Source organism: Wyeomyia smithii, chromosome 3 (genome assembly GCF_029784165.1).
Source record: "Wyeomyia smithii strain HCP4-BCI-WySm-NY-G18 chromosome 3, ASM2978416v1, whole genome shotgun sequence".
Lineage (NCBI taxonomy): Eukaryota > Metazoa > Arthropoda > Insecta > Diptera > Culicidae > Wyeomyia > Wyeomyia smithii.
In genome coordinates, this window is record NC_073696.1 from 127,661,916 (window position 1) to 127,679,957 (window position 18,042).

General features: G+C 39.3%; 1 protein-coding gene across 9 annotated transcripts in view; it reads right to left on the bottom strand.

The window, feature by feature from the left end:
- Positions 1-18,042, bottom strand: part of LOC129733237 (mucin-2) — a 190,856-nt gene that overhangs the window by 68,353 nt on the left and 104,461 nt on the right. For 8 of the 9 annotated variants that reach the window (XM_055694917.1, XM_055694923.1, XM_055694922.1 and 5 more), the window contains exons 4-5: positions 10,822-10,980; positions 7,047-7,184 (exon numbers count right to left, since the gene is read on the bottom strand). In XM_055694917.1, coding sequence (XP_055550892.1) covers positions 7,047-7,184; positions 10,822-10,980 — 297 coding nt within the window. The remainder of the gene's footprint in view (positions 1-7,046; positions 7,185-10,821; positions 10,981-18,042) is intronic. The other variant, XM_055694921.1, reaches the window with a different exon arrangement.

Sequence of the window (18,042 nt, forward strand, 5' to 3'; positions counted from 1 at the left end):
CTACATATTTCAAAATAAGGCAGTGATTCCATTTTTTCGCGTAGTGACAAGCATTTTAAGTGCTGGTGCTGGGTTTCCTTCCTGCACCCAACGCAAACGGGGAACATTTTATTACTTTAGGGCAATTTTTTATTACTAATTGTGTCTTATGACTGCGCATTATACACAATTAGTAACAACTAAAAGTAACAAAAATTATGACGGCCACACGCTTGTATGTGTTTCTGCAGGAGAACATACAGCCAAGCACCGCACTGCATGTGTTAGCAAGACTTCACTCGCTACATTTGTATTGATGCAAAAATCTGGTTTATTTTTGTCCCTTTCATCCATTCATAATCAGAATCTATACCGTCAACCTCAATTGTCTAATTAGAAACACTTTCGTTTCGTCCCCCAGTGTTTACTTGAAATGGAAATATGTAATACTGTCTGACCAGAGTTGCCGAAGTTGCGAATATTGTTCTGGATGGGCACAAGTTTTGTATTTTCAAACAGGTCCAAATAAGTTTCCATGAACCAACGATTATGTGCTGTAGATAGCTTGCAAGAAAGCGAATGTTTTTGTTTTTCTCTAACGCAGTTTACAGATCGTGATGTCATTTTAAGGCGCATTTCAAGTCTTTAAAATCATCAACGTTTGCTCACTCTATGACGGGGAAAATGCTGCTTGGCAGCTCTTGTCATATTTTTTCGCTACTCCGTATGCATACAACGAGCGAACTAATACACGCACACCGGATGAATTGGAGATAGAAGAAACTTGAAAGGCCTCTGCCAGGTTGAACGCCAACACGAGCGATGGGGCGAGATTTCTGCCGAAGGTTAATGAACAGTTTTACTTACGGCTGTTTATTTACCGACGGCAAGAATCTCGCCCGATCGCTCGCGTTGGCATTCAGCCTGGCAGAGGCCTAACATGTGCAACATATGCGACGGTGTGTGGTTTTTTTTTACTTGAGATGGAAAGGGAGCATTTTGCGATAGAAAAAAATTTGCATGTGGTTGAAACGACCATTATTAGATAGTCGTTCTCCCGTAACACGTGCTAAATATATGACAGTATGTGTTGTTACTCGACTGGGGAAGAATTCTATTGCCTTTTAAGTAATAGGTTTGTTACCCAAAAGGCAATTTTGCGCTATTGCTTCTTAAGTAATAAGGAAAAGTTTTGCGTGTGGCATTCTGAAAAATTATTATGATTGTAAAAAGTAAATGTGATTTGTTGTGCAGAAGTCAAAGGGTAACTAAGAGCAGATTCTATACCAGAAGATTTTTTAAATTTTATTCGAGCGGCCAGTAAACCGCATTAATGTTATTGGATACCAAAATTGAAATGTAGGAAAGAAAAAAAAATACAAAAAAGTACTTTAAATGATATCTCATTCAACAATAACTTTCGAGCGTTTGAAAACAACGCATGTAGCGGAAATGACAGCAAAAGTTTTGTTTTATCAAAGCAATCAAAAGTTCAGATGTGAAATCTCCACTGAAATCAACAGATGTTAATCGAAGAAAAACAGTTAAATGATCGCACTGCTAACCGGTGACATAAAGTGGATGGTTCCGTATCCTGTTTATACGGAAATAATAATAGTCACCCTTTGTATTGTAAAGCTAATAAGAGGTGTGATGAATGAAACTGACGGAAAAAAATCTTCTTTTACAGTTGAATTCAAAATCAAGTTGATTACTACTATTACTATAGCCTTTAAATGGTGAGTTGATCCTTTGGCGGTAGAGAAAATGTTTTCCCAACCCGAGCGTCTGTTCACCAAGATGGCGGGGCTCAGAACAGCATCTGATCTTCATGGTAGAAGCGGCTGATCAACGTCTTGGTGGCAGCGTGGGAATCTAAACAGAGCCTTCACGATGGTTTCTCGGCGAGATAGGGGGTTGGGGATGGGCTAACATGAAAACCAATATGTTACGAATAACGTTATAAATAATACAAATTGGAGCTGCATGGCTTAGGCAACGAAAAAAGGACTACCATCAGAAACTCGGGACATGGAACTGCATGAACTTTGTTGGACAGAACAGAAACTTTTGGCTATTTTTTACCAAAGTTGGGGCACAATCAGCGAGCTGAGAACCCGCTTCATAGTACTTGACAAGATACACATACCCGTGTTGGGGTGACTTTCTGCACGCCGTATCTCATGATAACGGCCAAATCGACCACGTTCTAATAGACGGCAGATTTTTCTCCGACGTTTTCGGCGACGATTCGAACCACCATCTAGTAGCATGCGCTCAAAGCTCTCGGCGGTGTATAATACCCGCCGAAATCCAACGCAGTGACCAAATATTGAGCAGCTGCCGAACGCCGAAATTGCACAGGAATACGGAATATAGCTGGAGGCAGCGCTACCCACGGAAGAGCAGCTTGGTACAGCTACTGTTGAAAATGGCTAGGTAGCACTGTTGTAGCACTATTAGATGCAAGGGCTCCAGATTATAAAAACGTTTAGTTTGACTGAGTCGGGAAGAACATAACAAACGCAGCATGAGCGAGAATGTTGCAACTACGTACGAGAGCAAACGTGGAACAATACCGACTAGCACGGAACATCCGAAACTCAGTTATCTGAAGGAAGAAGCGCCAACAAGAGAAGATCGCGTAGTAATGGAAGAGCTGTACCAAGCTAACGACATTCGGAAGTTCTACGAGAAAACTAAACAACTCCCGCTAAGACTACGTGGCGCAATCCGTTATGGGGAAGAGCTCTGACGGCAACCTCCTTACGGACGAATGTGAGGTGATCGGAAGGTGGAAGAAGCACTTGGATGAGCATCTGAACGGCCGTGGACGGAATGGCAACTGATCTTGGCGCACGAGCAGAAGACAAAAGGATTCCAGCCCCCCATTCTCCTGGAGGTTGAGGAGGAGATTTGTCGGCTGAAAAACAAAACTGCTGGAGTGGACCAACTTCCCAGCGAGCTTTTGAAATACGGTGGAGAAACACTGGCTAGAGCCGTGCACTGGGTCATTATCAAGATTTGTCAGGAAGAAGTAAATGGAAGGTATTGTGTGTCCTACTAGAAAAAGGGCGACAAGCTGGAGTGCTACAATCACCGGGCACTCTGCTGAATGCCGCCTACAAGGTACTCTCCCAAATACTCTGCCGTCGACTATCACCATTTGCGAAGCAGTTCGGCATTACCAGGCGGGATTCATGGGTGCCCGCGCCACCACGGATCGGATATTCCCGGCTCGGCAGGTTATGCAGAAATGCCGCAAATACAACGTGCCCACACACCACTTATTCATCGATCACAAATCGGCATACGACGCAATCGATCGAGACCAGCTATGGCAAATCATGCGCGACCGGACAAACTAACGCGGTTGGTCAAAGCGACGATGGATCGAGTAATGTGTGTAGTTCGAGTATCGGGGGCACTCTCGAGCCCCTTCGAAACCTGAAGAGGTTTAAGGCAAGGTGTTCGTCTTTCGTGCCTACTGTTTAACATTGCCCAGAAAGGTGGCAGTAGCAGAGCGGGGATTAAAAAGAGTGGCACGAAATTCCAAAAGTCGGTTCAACTGTTTGGCTTCACCTACGATATCGACATTGTGGCTCGGACCTTTGTGAAGATGGCGAATACGTACATCGGACTAAAGGCCGAAGCCAAACGGGTTGGACTGGTCATCAATGCATCGAAGACAAGGTGCATGAAAGGTAGGGGTTCACGAGAAGACAGTGCTAATCTCCCACCTCGAGTTCAAGTTGGTGGTGATGAAATCGAAGTTATCGATGAGTTTGTGTACCTGGGCTCACTGGTAACTGCCGACAACGATACCAGCAGAGAAATTCATCGGCGCATTATGGTAGTAAGCCGTGTATATTTTGGTCTCCGGAAGACCCTCCGATCAAGTTGAATTCGTCGCCGCACCAAGTTAAGCATCTACAAGACGCTGATCAGACCGGTAGTCCTCTACGGGAATGAGACATGGACTATGCTTGTAGAGGACCAACGCGCTCTTGCGTGCATCGAGCGGAAGGTGTTGCGTACAATCTTCGCTGGACTGTAGATGGGGAAAAGAACTTATAGCAGGCGAATTAAGCACGAACTGCAGGAGCTGCTTGGAGAGCCATTTGTCGTCCACACCGCTAAGATCAGTAGGTTGCGGTGCGCTGGGCATGTTGTAAGGTTGTCGGACGACAGCCCGGTAAAGATGGTTTTTGAAACCAATCCGTCAGAGACGAGACGGAGAGGTGCATACCGGGCAAGGTTTATCGATCAGGTGGAAGACGATCTACGGACTTTAAGAAGACTGCAGAGTTGGCGAACTGCAGTCATGGACCGAGTGGAATGGAGACGACTCTCACGTACAGCACAGGTCACACCAAGGCTTGGGACTGTTTGGTAAGGTAAGTAATCTTCAGCAGCAATTTATTATATGAAAAGGCCCAGACATAGACAACAAGTTTTAATTCGGAAGTTCGCTGCTTATGGCGCTGAAAAGTCTAACTTTGTAGTCTTGTATTTTAGAGAAATGATGTTCTCAGCAAAGTTGTAGATAATATTGTTACGGAAAACTTTGCCGAAGACACTTTTCTTCTAACTCCTCTTGTTTTATAGTTCTTAAAATAAGTTTTTTTTTTCAATATCCAAAAAACTGTAGCTTTTAGAAGGCAGTAACGTTCAGCGTATATTTGGTTATCATCGAACAGCTCAATAAAAGATACAAAAAAACAGACAACACAAAGATCGAATTATTAGTCGGAGGACGCATCGATCGAGCAGAATTCGCCATTACCCCTCACAATTTGAAATAGTTACAAAACAAAGTTACAATTACAATGGTAAGACAGATTAGTTATAAAAGTAACCGAGAAAATATTCCAATAAAATAGATTTTAAACATCACTGCCAATATGTGGGTATTGTAGTCCCACCCAGGAGGTTTTGTCCACTCGATTCTAAAACTCCTAGGAATGTTGGACCGGTTTATATCACAAACTAATAGACCAGCTGTATTCAACATGTTTTTGTCCGCGTACCTCTTGGCGATATGTTCCAAATCAATTGTAGCCCCTGACATGGAATTTTCTCGCAGAGTGGGAAAGAGAAGTGGTAGATCATGTTGTGGTAGTCTAGTTCAGGTTACAAATTGAACTATGGCTTGTTTGATTGCTACAGTCAAGTTTCAAGAGCAAGGTTGAGAAACAAATAATATTATAAAGAAAAATTGCTTTGTCCGCTATTACTGATTTTTCTTTTGTGTATTCCTTGAAGACTTTCGCGTACCCCTAGGGGTACGCGTACCCCAGGTTGAGAACCGCTGTGATAGACTAGGAATTGAAAAAAAAATTGTAAAAATACTTTACCAAGTGTAAAAACACTAAAAAAGTTCTTCCCAAAACCTTTGACGTCATACCAAACACTTCCTGTTAGATGGTGATTTGAAGAAATATCTCAAGTTTTTTTGAATCACCATCTAATAGGAAACCCTCAGTATGAAGTCACTAGAGAAAGCTGTAGAGCAAAGCAAAGCCTTGGTGCTACATCCCGAACCGGAACATGACTTTCTGTTTATTATACACAGACTTTGCAACTATTTAATATACCGAGCAATTAGGGGAATAGCGCTACGATCCTGCTGGCACTAACAGTCTCTCCCGAGTCGAGACTCGGACCTACGACGACTGGCTTGTTAGGCAAGCACCGTATCTCAAGACCAACTGGAAGGTACTACACATATATGGTAAGCTACCATATTGTAGAGGTGATGAAAAAAAATTAGACCGTGTACAAGGAGTTATGTTATGGTTTGAAAAAGGTATGATTGTGTTGTAACAAAATCTAGCAGCTTGAACATTTAATCGAAACCTAGCTGATCAATCTGCATACTTGAAATCAAATCGCTAAGCATAGATTATGCATGTACGATATAATAAATAGTGTGTCTCTGTAGGGTGTGCGCCCCACAGACAGCTAGCCAGTAAAAATGAAATCTCATTCATCTAACTTATCTCCGCATGACATGTATGTTCTCGTGTATATATTTACAATCTCTCCTATCAACAGCAAAGCTTGTATAGCTTGCCAGCGAGTAAAAAGTCAACCCATACATAAATGGGTTGAAAAGTCATTGAGAAAATATTATCCAACAGGCGGTTTTGCACCACCTGTGATGACGTAAGGGAAAATGGGTTAGAAGGGATCATAACGTGTGCCTCTTTTTACGTCTGCCTTTTCGATATGACGACAGGACAAATAAATACATACATGCACGTAAACATGAAACCTAGCAGGAATAAATGTGTTTATTTTATTCTGCTCGACTGGTCTTTCGTCTCCTAGTTAAACGTCGGCATAATATTAGCGTCGCACAGGCTGTGTTGGAGTGTTGGATTCTTGCAGCCATAAAAACGCGCGCTTCACCACTGTACTGATTGCAGAGTAATTTGATATGACTTTGTCACGATAGCGGCTATAACTATTGTCAATGATTGCTCTATTGTGATTGAGATCACGGTTTATTGCCGGTGGGGAGTTGCTACGTTGCTGTGGCAGCGTTGAACAGCGACCGGAAGTAACTGCTAATTTGACTGGGGCTTGCCCTTTAATGTTTGTTGTTTGATTTGTATAGGATTTCAGCGGATTCGTTTTTTCTTTCTAAACTGCCAGTATGCGTGAAGGAATTTACAAATTTATGGAGACGCATTATGAGTTGCTTGTAGGTTTCTGGAATTTGCTGGTGGTTTTTGTGTGAAATTGCTGTGTTATGCGTTACAACGACGGAAATCAAAGTTTTTGAGAAGTGGCCAAGATTGCAAGAGCAATGGACTGTTTATTCTGCATATTCCACAATGATGGTTTTTGACTGCTGCTGGTATGTTCGAAGCGCACTTTTAGGAGAAAAACGCCGTCAAATGGCTTGTATAGGCAAGAAAAACATCAGTTATCGTTGCTTCGCTGGCAGTTTACTTAACAAGCCGGAAAATGCAAATAGCACTAGACAGACGCGTCTTGATTTTTTGTCTGCTGTATCTACAGTTAGACGTAACATAGCATATAATAAAACATAGTCATACCTTGGTAGCAAATTGGAAATGATTCGTTCTGCTTCCTCGGGCGATGGCGGTGAGTATTTACCGTCCGGTGGCACCGGAAGTGGTGGCGAGGGTACATTTGCTTCGTCAGTCGGTTGAAAATCAGGTACGAATTTTGCCCTAGAAAAGGAAGGGGAAAGAGCTTGAAAGCGCAATTGGATAAAGGTAAACATAAACAGTCAAACGACAGCGGTCGGCAAGTATTTGTATGTGGAAGTGCCTTGTCGATTACGTTTCGTTTCGTTTTTGCTGTGGCTATGCTTGGTGTGTATGTATATAGACAGTATGAACTCAATCTTCACCGGTATATCACCATCAGCAATCCAACCGTTGAAACAAAAACTCTGACTCTAGCGGCAGGATGTAAGGCTTCCATTCTGAATTGGTATACAGAGTTGATGCAAACGTTAGTATTTGCGGATTCATATCCATCATTTTAGTTACGTCTCTGCCGAAGCAGATTTTATTATCACAGTAATAGTTGTCAGATGACTGAATTGAACCTTATATACTTGTAGTACAGGTATGAACTTGAGATTGGCTTATATGATAGTTATTACATGCCGTAAGCGCGAAATGACGTCGGTGAAATTTCTAGCAGGAGCATAGACGTAGGATATGTTGGCGTAATGTGAAATTGGAAATAAATTGATCGGAGATGACAGATCGTAATAAGGTTTATCCTGTAATAAGTGAGTGTACACTGAAAATATATTTTAGTTTATTCCACGAAAACGTATGTTTTATGTACAAAACCTTTTGTTGTTTTCTGCAACGAAACCAATGCGTAATAAATATGAAGGTACTTTCGTCAGAACTGTCAAAACTGTTACAGATTTATATTCGTATATGTAATGAAAGGTTTTAAAATAAACGCAATCAATCGTACAAAAAAAGGCTACATTAGTAAGCTCACGCAAGTAATTCGTACAAAGAACGCCGCATTATGTAAATAGTACGAAAAATTAATAAGTTTACGCAAATAATTCGTACAAAGAACGCTGCATAATGTATATAGTACGAAAACTTAGTAAGCTTACGCAATAATGTATACATTATACGAAATCAAAAATAAAAGAGAGAAAGAGAGAACTTGAAGGAGCTTGATTGATCATCACCGGTTTGCCACAACGCGATTCTAGTTCTATCGATTGCGAGAGAGCGACGACGCGCGCCTTCCAACTTAACCCCAGAGACGTACAAATGTTCACGAAAGTTATTTCAATACGAAACCTGAGCGAAGGGTATTATATGTATCGCGGCGGTCCTATCGATGCGAAAGTGATGTTGTTTCAGAAACGAATAAATGTTCTCTACCTCATCGTGGGAAAGCAACGGATTCGGACCAAGTGTTAAGGAGTGGAACTCACGTCCATCTGCTTATCAAAGCGGACTCTGTAACCATGTGGCTACCAGCTCTGTTTATACGAAATCAAAAATCACAGAACACCTTCAAGTAATTACTCGTTGTTATCCACGTTCATACGAAAGTATATTCGTGAATTGGACAAATTATGCGTAAGTTGCAATTCTATTCGATAACTTGCAATACGAATGTTCTATAAAATCAACAAAAGTGCTGTACACTCTACGAAATCCATGTTTACGTAATGTGCGTGAGTGGAATAACGAAAAAATATTTGCAGTGTGGTATATCTTTAATGAGTATTAAATATGAAGGTACATACTTTCGTCAGAACTGTCAAAATGGTTGCAGATCTCTACTCGTATACGTAACGAAAGGTTTAAGAAATAAACGCAATCAATCGTACAAACAAACGCTGCATAATGTAAATAGTACGAAAAATTAGTAAGCTTACGCAGTAACATGTACATTATACGAAATCAAAAATAACAAAACACAAAAATTTCGTTCAAGTAAATACTCGTGCTCCCGTTTTTTTTTTGTTCGTTGTTATCCACGTTCGTATGAAAGTACATTCGTGAATTGTACAAATTATGCGTAAAGTTGCAATTCTATTCGAAAACTTGCAGTACGAATGTTCTATACATCCAGCAAAAGTGCTGTACAATCTACGAATTTCATGTTTACGAAATGTGCGTGCAGAGAATAACGAAAAAATATTTTCAGTGTATGATTGGCTGGTGCTACTGTTTATACCATTCAAACGCAGGATGAAGCTAGGTATGTTTTGTACATAGTAGGCGTTTTTCTCTTTTTCATGAGTGTGTACAAAACCAGTTTCATCATTAAAGCATAAAGATGAAACAACTGAAAGTTTCCTATACTTAAGAAGAGATGAAAATATGTTAAATCAATATCTGAGTTCGATCAAATGGACATGCCTGGTATTGTATGATTGTGTAAATAACCATGCGTCCTCGTGGATAGGAATTTGAAATATAAAAAACCAAATCTAGTGAAACATTTCAGAAGGTCCAATCTGCTTTGATCGATTTTTTGATCGATCACTTTCATTCAATCACCACAACTCATGAAACACATTTTATGACGCGTTATTTGTACAAGTTGATAGCGGAAGGATCACTCTTGCCTTCTGAACGGAAACCACGCTTGGGAGAGTCACTAGAGCTAAACCATTACCAAAATGAAAAGACCCTTCGGAAAAACAATAAAAGCAGATAGAACCTTTTGAAATGTTTATCTAGAAATGACAAATCTGTCCCGAAATTGGTCGATAACTTGAAACCTCAGCGGGATTCTCAACCGGTATCAAAACTGGGGCATTTAGTCCTAATTTGAGAAAATATGCAATTTTGGAACAATGAAACTTTTTACTAAAAATTGCATTTAGCTCTCAGGGAGATCTTTATTTAAAACGTTAAAGATCGTATCGTCAGCAGGCGCTTTATATTATATATTCTTGAAATTCCAAATAATCGATCTAATACAAAATTTAAATTTATAACACGAACACTCTCAAACTCATGAGCAATTTTTTAAGATTTTCGTTCGATGGTTGCAGGCAAATGGTCTTGAATAGGTTTTAAAGGTTTTTTAAGAATTTTCGATAGCTTCCAAAAGTGTTTAGAATATGGTTTGAATTCTTCGTCTTTAGTCATAAAATGTTGGTATCGAATGAGTGGTTCTTTTGTAGAATTCAATTTCGCGGTGTAGCTACACCGTCCCGGACTACACTTTGCAGTTTAAAAAAAAACGAACCAGTTTTGACACATACGTGTGAATATGCTAGTAACTCCCAAAAGTACACTCTGCTTCTTTCGGGTGTAGTCCAGAAAGTGAAAAAAACAGTTACAGGGTAAAAAGTGTAGTCCGAGTGTAGCTAAACCGCGAAAACAATTTGGACATATGTTTAATATCTTTTTGTAAGTCTTTATAAATAGTTTTCAAAACAGGGTCATGGGAGGTTTGTTATTGACGTCTGCATACATTTTTCAGACGAATATTCTTAGTTTTCGTCAATTATTGATGGTCAGAATCAAAATCAACTTACTACATAAATGACTTTGATCTGTTAAAATAAAATTTTCAATACTAGCTGGGTTCTGATTGAAAATAAATGTATAGAAATATAAAGATATCTAACTCGCAGCTAACTCTTGATTGTATTTAAATCAAGTTGGGTAAAAGTTTCAATGCACTGTTTAATGAAGAGAAAAAAGTTTCTCTACGTTCAGTAATGCAGTACATTTCAGTAATGCAGTACATTGTAAACTGGTTAATGATGGTCCGGTCATACCGGGAATTGTATAACTCGTAATTAGTGTAATGACTCCATTCAACTAAAAGTATTTCCACTGCAGCTCTACTCACCTGCGGCCATTCATGCTCATGTACCCATCATCCTCTGACTGATGACCCTGTGATGGGCTGTCCGGTTCCACCGGAGCGTGTGCTACCTCTTGTTCGTCTTCGAACTCGGACAGGACCTTATCGAGCAGCTCCAACGATTTTTCAACGTCGTCTGTGGTTCTGAAAAGTAATTTATGAAAGGAATACTGTTATTAGCATGTTGAATTTCCAATACGTTATCGTTTAAAATAGAAATGGAGCGCTAAGTATTGATCTGTGATATTTTTAAGCACACAACTTGTAGATATTCAGTCAATTTATATGATTGCAACATTATTGTTGAATGGAAATATTTTCGCGGATTGATTACATGTTTCAGTATGACTTGTTAAAATACAGCTTGTTAAAGTTTACATTGACTCTAACTACATGTCCTCGTTGTTCCTACCTGTTTTCAATTATACGGAAATACTGCATGCCGAAATACCATAAATCTATGTTCATTTCTTTAGAGTTTAGAAATCGGTACTAATATACAGAACTTATTGATAATCGGTGACAACTAAAATTTTGGGATTTTTCTACTGCTATATTTACCGTGCTGGATCGAAACCCGTACAGTATCGAAATCCGTACACCTTGATGTTTCTCTTCAGTTTAAAGCATTATAACAATGAAAATTCATGTGATAATTACATGTACATATCCGTTGAGCTGTTGGCCTTCTGTTAAATCAAACTATGCGCCAGTAGGCCATGCAATAAAAATATTAAAAATAAAAAACCAATCGTGTATCGGTTTCAGTTGTTATTTCGTTGTATCGTTAGTGAATTTACTAAGGAAACGTTCTCCAGATAAAAACGATTTTCAAGTGGGATATAAGTGTTTTACTATGTGGATCTTTTTGAAATTGATGGAAAAGGTAAGTATTTGTCATTTTCGAGCTGTATATTGTCTGGTAAATAGTGTAAATTGTATTTATTCAACAAAAACTGTGCCGTACGGATTTTGATTCTTGTTAATTGCTTGAATCGAAATCCGTACAGCGTGTGTATCATTACCCAAGCAGCACGCATTGTTGCAATGAAGCAAATGCAACTCTCAATGCAGCATTCAGAGATTGTAATAAATCGCATCCGTTACTTTTATTCAACTTGTAAATAACCGAAAAAGCGCAGGAGGTGGAGCCTATATTGACGCGCCTTGTTGTAAAGTGTTGTAAAAGAAATTTTATGATTCAAACTCGCCAAATTATAAACAATGTTTCGGGAAACGATAGTTTAGAAAACCTTGCTCAGTGGATTTGCAGTGTTAATCATGCGGAATATGGAAAAGTAGTAGTCTCATTTGAAAACATGTTGCAAGTGCTGCTCGGGTAGTGGTCCCCGTGGTTCTGTGGTTAGCGATGTCGGTCGGCTAGCTCTCCCACACGGTTGTGATATCGGGTTCGATTCCCGATCGAGTCGAGGATCTTTTCGAGCTGGAAATTTTCTCGACTCAGCACTGGGGCACGGTGTATCGTTGTACTTATCCTACACATGCAAAATGTGCCAAAAACAATATCTTTTTTGTATTTGTATTTGTGAGGTATAGAAGGGGGCAAAGGGCCGGGTCACTGGTGTTATGAGGCACCATTCATGCTATACCAGTGATAAGAGGATTGGCATCACAGCCTCAGTAACCAGCTGGTCAATTAAATTCTGTGTGAATAACTAGAATAACCCTGGGCAAGTTGCAAAAATACTGTCTTGTTAGGGTAGCATCTTGGCAAGACCCCTGAGTTATAACTAGTCAGTTAACTGCCGAAGGATAAGGAAAGGCAAGGATCTCTGAAGGTTAATAAGTGTGTGTAAGTGTGAGTGCGTGTGTGTGTGTAAATGTATGTGCATCTGTTTGTTTGTTGAGTTTACTATGCTGAAAAACAATGATGATAATAATAAAAATATTGATAATAACAATAATAATCGTAACAATTATAATAATAAAAAAAAACGGAACATAATAATAACACAACAAGAAGAACAAAGTTCCTTACTTAGGCCGGTCTTCCACTATCTTCCTGGTAAATTGTGGTTGAGATTTGCAGGAAATTGTACTCAGTTGAAACCGGCAGATTCTCGCTTTTAAAATGATTGACCTGGAACTTTTTGCCAAAGTTTTTGTGCAGTTCAGTTAGAATAAGGCACAAAGCTGTTTTCACCAAGGTTGCATATTCAATTTTGGGGTGTTAATTCCATTCAATTGGCCGTGTGCCGATAGCTCGCTCCACAAGTACAATTTTGAGAAACGATGTATGACAAACTTGTAGTCCTTAAGTAATGCTACAAGTTTGTTGAAGAAAACAATGCTCTAACTTCTATGCCTAAAGTGTGAGAGCCCATATTCAATGGGATGTTCACCCAATATTCGCGGTGAATATCATAATATTCACCACGAATATTGACTGAATATTGCACTGAATATAGTCTCTCTGTACTTGTGGAGCGAGTTATCGGCACGCGGCGAAAAAGCACCCCAAAATTGATGTGCAACCTTGGTTTCACACTGAAAACTAGACACGGCCGGCAGATTATGATTGCCAGGGCCCAGAAAGCTTGAGTTGCCAAAACAAGGCAAAGTTTCACCGGAGGAAATATCGCTGTCGACACCGATGCCACTGCTGGCTACCGCTGCTACTACAGATGTTAGCACTCGGTGTTGCTGAATATCCGACGGACGCACCATCCAAAAGTAAAACAACTTGTTTGAGCAGAAGCAGGTTCTTATATAGCCCAAAAAGTGCACTCCCGGTTAAAGCGCAGTATGCAGTTCAAAAAGAAATTCATTTTCCTGTCTCAATCCCATGTAACATAAGGGCACTGAATCAGGCAATGAAATTTCTTCTCATGTAGTACGCAGCCAAAAAAAATCAGAAACCGAGAGGGAAAACAAAATTCACTTTGTGTGAACACTGCTGTGAAGCGAAATGTCACTTGTTCTTGCGCGGAATAATGAGCACTGACATTATTCAGGTACTGAAAGAGTCAGGCAGATCGTCGCGTTTTGGTAAAAAAGTGTTTTACGATAAAAAAAAGCAAAAATCATGCGCTCACTGACGTCAGATATCGTTACTGTGAAGCATTATCAGCTGCAAAATTCCTTTTTGTAAAAAGAGTAAATTTTCGTGAACCTCTTTCCTTTTCAGCTGCGTACCACGCTTAACTAGGTATAATATTCAGTCGAATGTATTACGGAAGGCAAGCATTAAGCGACCAATCAGAGGATGACATTTGTGTTTCAACAAGACTTGACAATTTTCAATAGTGCACTAGTTCGAATTATCAAATTTAAATTTTCTGCGATTGGGTGGTTGCAAAAATGATTTTTAAATCCATTACTGTAAGAAAGAAGGAAATCCTGTGAAAACTAACCGACTTATAAGCATTTAAATTTAAACATATTTTTTCTATTTACCGTTTTAAGATTTTCATTTTACACTCCTATGTAACGTCCCTTCTTGAGAAACGTAGTTCTACGTCAAAACGCTGGCATAAAGAGGAGAAAGCTGACATATACATACTCTCATTGCTCTTTGAGCGTATTTGTTGTTGAGTAAGAGAACCTCAAAAAATTAAAAACAATTAGTTGTCTGTCGTTGTCACCCGTTACTTGAAGTTATAGTATTTTCACATAAGGGGCCACCCACATACAACGTGGACAGATTTTTCTCGATTTGACCCCCCCCCCTCCCGTGGACAACTGCCCATTCAATTCTAAAAATTTTGTATGGACCGTGGACATTACACAGACCCCCCCCCCAAAACTGTCCATGTGGTATGTGGATGGCTCCTAAGCCGTTTTTTGAAATTAGACGCGATTTCGAAAATTACTGATAGCAAAAACTGACGTCCATAGAAACATCAGATTAAAATTGGGAATTTTTTCATGGAATTACTCTTATTTGAAAAGAGGTGTGTTATTGTATTTCCGAGTTTCGAATTCGAGAAGCTTGTGTAGTGCATTGCTGTAATTTTGATTTTTCATGAAGTTTTGTAACAAAACTTACCAAAAACGAATATTTCGTTGCTTACATGTCTGTGTACACCAATGGTTCCCAAACTCATTTGGCTTTGTGGCCCCTATGCTAATTACAAAGACCTCCGCGATCGCTTTGTGAAGCACAAACAGTCACGCGTCTCCTTCAAAGCATTTAAGACACAAGTTTTGTAATGTTTGTCAGTCTCATGCCGCGCTATACGTTGTAACTTTCCATGTCTTAGTCCTAATTTCCAGAAGGGTTGAAATCAATTCTCACAGAGGTTTACAAACGATATATCAATCACCTGTCAAATTCAAAATGGCCTTTACGGCCTTCTTGCCGGCCTCGGACCACCGATTGGGAACCACTGGTATATATGCATAAATAAATTGATTTTTTCAAATGTTTCATATGGTACAAATATAGTAGAGAACACAACATGCGCTAAGAGAATTGATCTGGGTTTGAAAATAAATTCCTCCCTGTTATTCATATACATTTTAGTTTGGATATATAACATATCATCTGCTCATGGAAGATTATAAACTATATTCAGTTGAGATTGACTATGGTTTTTTTGGTGATTCTCTTAAACATGGTTAGAGTCTACAGAAATCTATATGAAGCTACAGAACTCTATATACAAACTACAAAACTTTATATCTAGCTGTGCAATGCTTTAATTTTAATTCTTACATTTCCGGATTCAGTATCGAATTATTGAAATGTCGATACACTACGCGTGGAATTTTAAACGTTTATATTACGATAACGGTGGAATCAAAGCTGTCTTTGTTATTTCAATTTCTATTAGAACGATAAAAATCAGATAAATCTCATCCGAGTCCATTCTGTTTTGCACAGTAGGTATGCATCATAATCATTATCATTACCGCCCGGAGGCGTACCTACCTGGCATTCATCAGGTGCATTGCATGGAAATTCCGAACTAAAGGCATTCGTTTTTCCTCTCATTTTGAGTGCTCTCTGTTGGAAAATCCGTCATCGATTAATTGCACATTTCACTGCTAGCAGACAATTATTAATGTGAACTGAAACGGACGATATTGCGGTCCAGTGGGAAAACCCACTTGTGTGTCGTTTGCCGGCTACGTAACAGCCCGATGACAGGTGGTTTTCAGCAGTTGCAGAAATTCCGTACCAGCGCGATTGTAATTTGAAATTGTAATTTTGGGCACGAAATAATTATTGCGAAGGGATATTTCGAAACAAACGCTTTGACGTTTTTGTTCTACTAGTTGTGAGAGCAGTGTTGATAGAAGTACTATGATTGTTTCCTCTGCTTACAAGGGATTGAATATCATAAATTTTAAGTACTCTAAAATCAGCAAAGCATGAAAACAGATAAGAACCAGGTGCTCTTTGTCCAAATATTTTCCTCTTGATTGCCCAAGCTACTTCCTTAGAAAGGAAAGCGGTACAACAATAGAATTTCGCAATTGCAGATTTCCGAAGCGTTCATCGGAAAACGATAATGATAAGTGAATTTCGTCGCAATGACACAGTTAGTTTGGCTGTTGTTGAAATGAAGAGTTAATTTTCTTTAAGCATAGATTCGTCAATGTTGTGTTGGTAATAGGGCACGAGTTCATTTAAAATATAATATGCAATAGTTGATTCCGGGTACGTTCGGGGACAATTCACCATGCGTATCCATTGTGATGAATTTGATATTTTATTTATCTTTGTCTTCGTTACCGAATAATCATTTCCCCTGAGTTGCTTGACAGCGATTTAACCGATTTGAACTTTTTATTTTCACTTGGATAGTAGGTAAGTATCGAATAGGTCTTCTTTAAACACGTTTTGCTCGGTTTTAATTATATGAGCAAACAAATTCTTTTAATTTCATGTATAAAAATTCATTTCGATTTTTATTTATGAGTACATAATTCAAAAAGATGACTTTAGTTGTATATGAAAGGTTTTTTATCTCAACAAATTCTGCCGAAGATAGGCTCAGAAGTTTGAAAGCTTTAGAAAACTGTGCTTACAGAGCTAATTAAAATACGAGGCAGAAGAATCGAAACAATAACGATCATTAAAAGAAGCACACTAAACATATTTTAAATCATAAATGTATAGATATTACCTTCTTTGTCGCACACAATTGCTTCAGAACCTTCTTTGCACCAAAGCGTCATGTACCATTACTCTCAAAATCGAACAATCACTTTAGCCGTCCAAATTCATTGACTCGGATGTAAAAACTGACAAAAACCAGAGATAATGACAACGGTGACGATGATGATGAAGATGAAGCACTCTGACACACGAACAGTTGCATAGAAGATCCCATTTTCAATACTTTCTGACCGATCCAATGAGACAGCGTGGAATTCTCGGGGTGTAAGCGCATAAAACAAGGAGTAAACCATCTTTTCGGACGGGCAGGACTAAAGGGTGCGATAGGGATTCGGTAATGTGCTTTCCAATTTCCTTCATTATCCACTGGCTTTACTCTGATCAGTGTTATATTATATATGGTTAAGCTGAAACTTTGGCACCACGGATGCCGTCTACTAGGGCCGCCAGTGAATGACTTTATCGATTTTGTGAAAGGAAAAGGTACAGAAAGCAATCAAACTGGAGTGCAAAATTCGAGCTTCCGTCTGCTGTCCATCAAATGGCTAACAGGATGTGATTATTTGCATTAAGAATAATCGCGTTTCATTCAGCGCACTTTCTTTTCATTCTTTTTTTTTTCTCGAGAGCTGAAACATGATGATATAGTTTCTAATCGATATCGTTTTGCACTTCGATTCATTTTGAGACATATATAGTATTACGTTGTATAGCTTAATTTTATGATTTGCATTTCAGTTTTACAGAAAAGATATGAGTAATTAGGTCTAACAAAAAGTACGAGACGTGTCTTCATGTAACCCTGAAAGGTCTGTACGTGTGAATTGTCCAACATATGCTTAGTATACACGTCGCCGACGACGGGTGGCGTGGTTACGGCAATTTTGCTCATTATCCACTCGAAGATTGGGCACCATTAAATTGCAAATCACATACCTGACACGGGAGAAGAAAGATAAATTCAGATTAATTTTTATCGTTTTTTGTCACCTTCTTCTTTGGAGATGTTTGACGACGCGACTGGAAAACCAAATGAACTCTTCCTTCACAAATTCTGTCTGTTTTCCCACGAACGAGTTATACAGCTGCCATAGCCGTCTGCCTTCAGCCTATCAGGA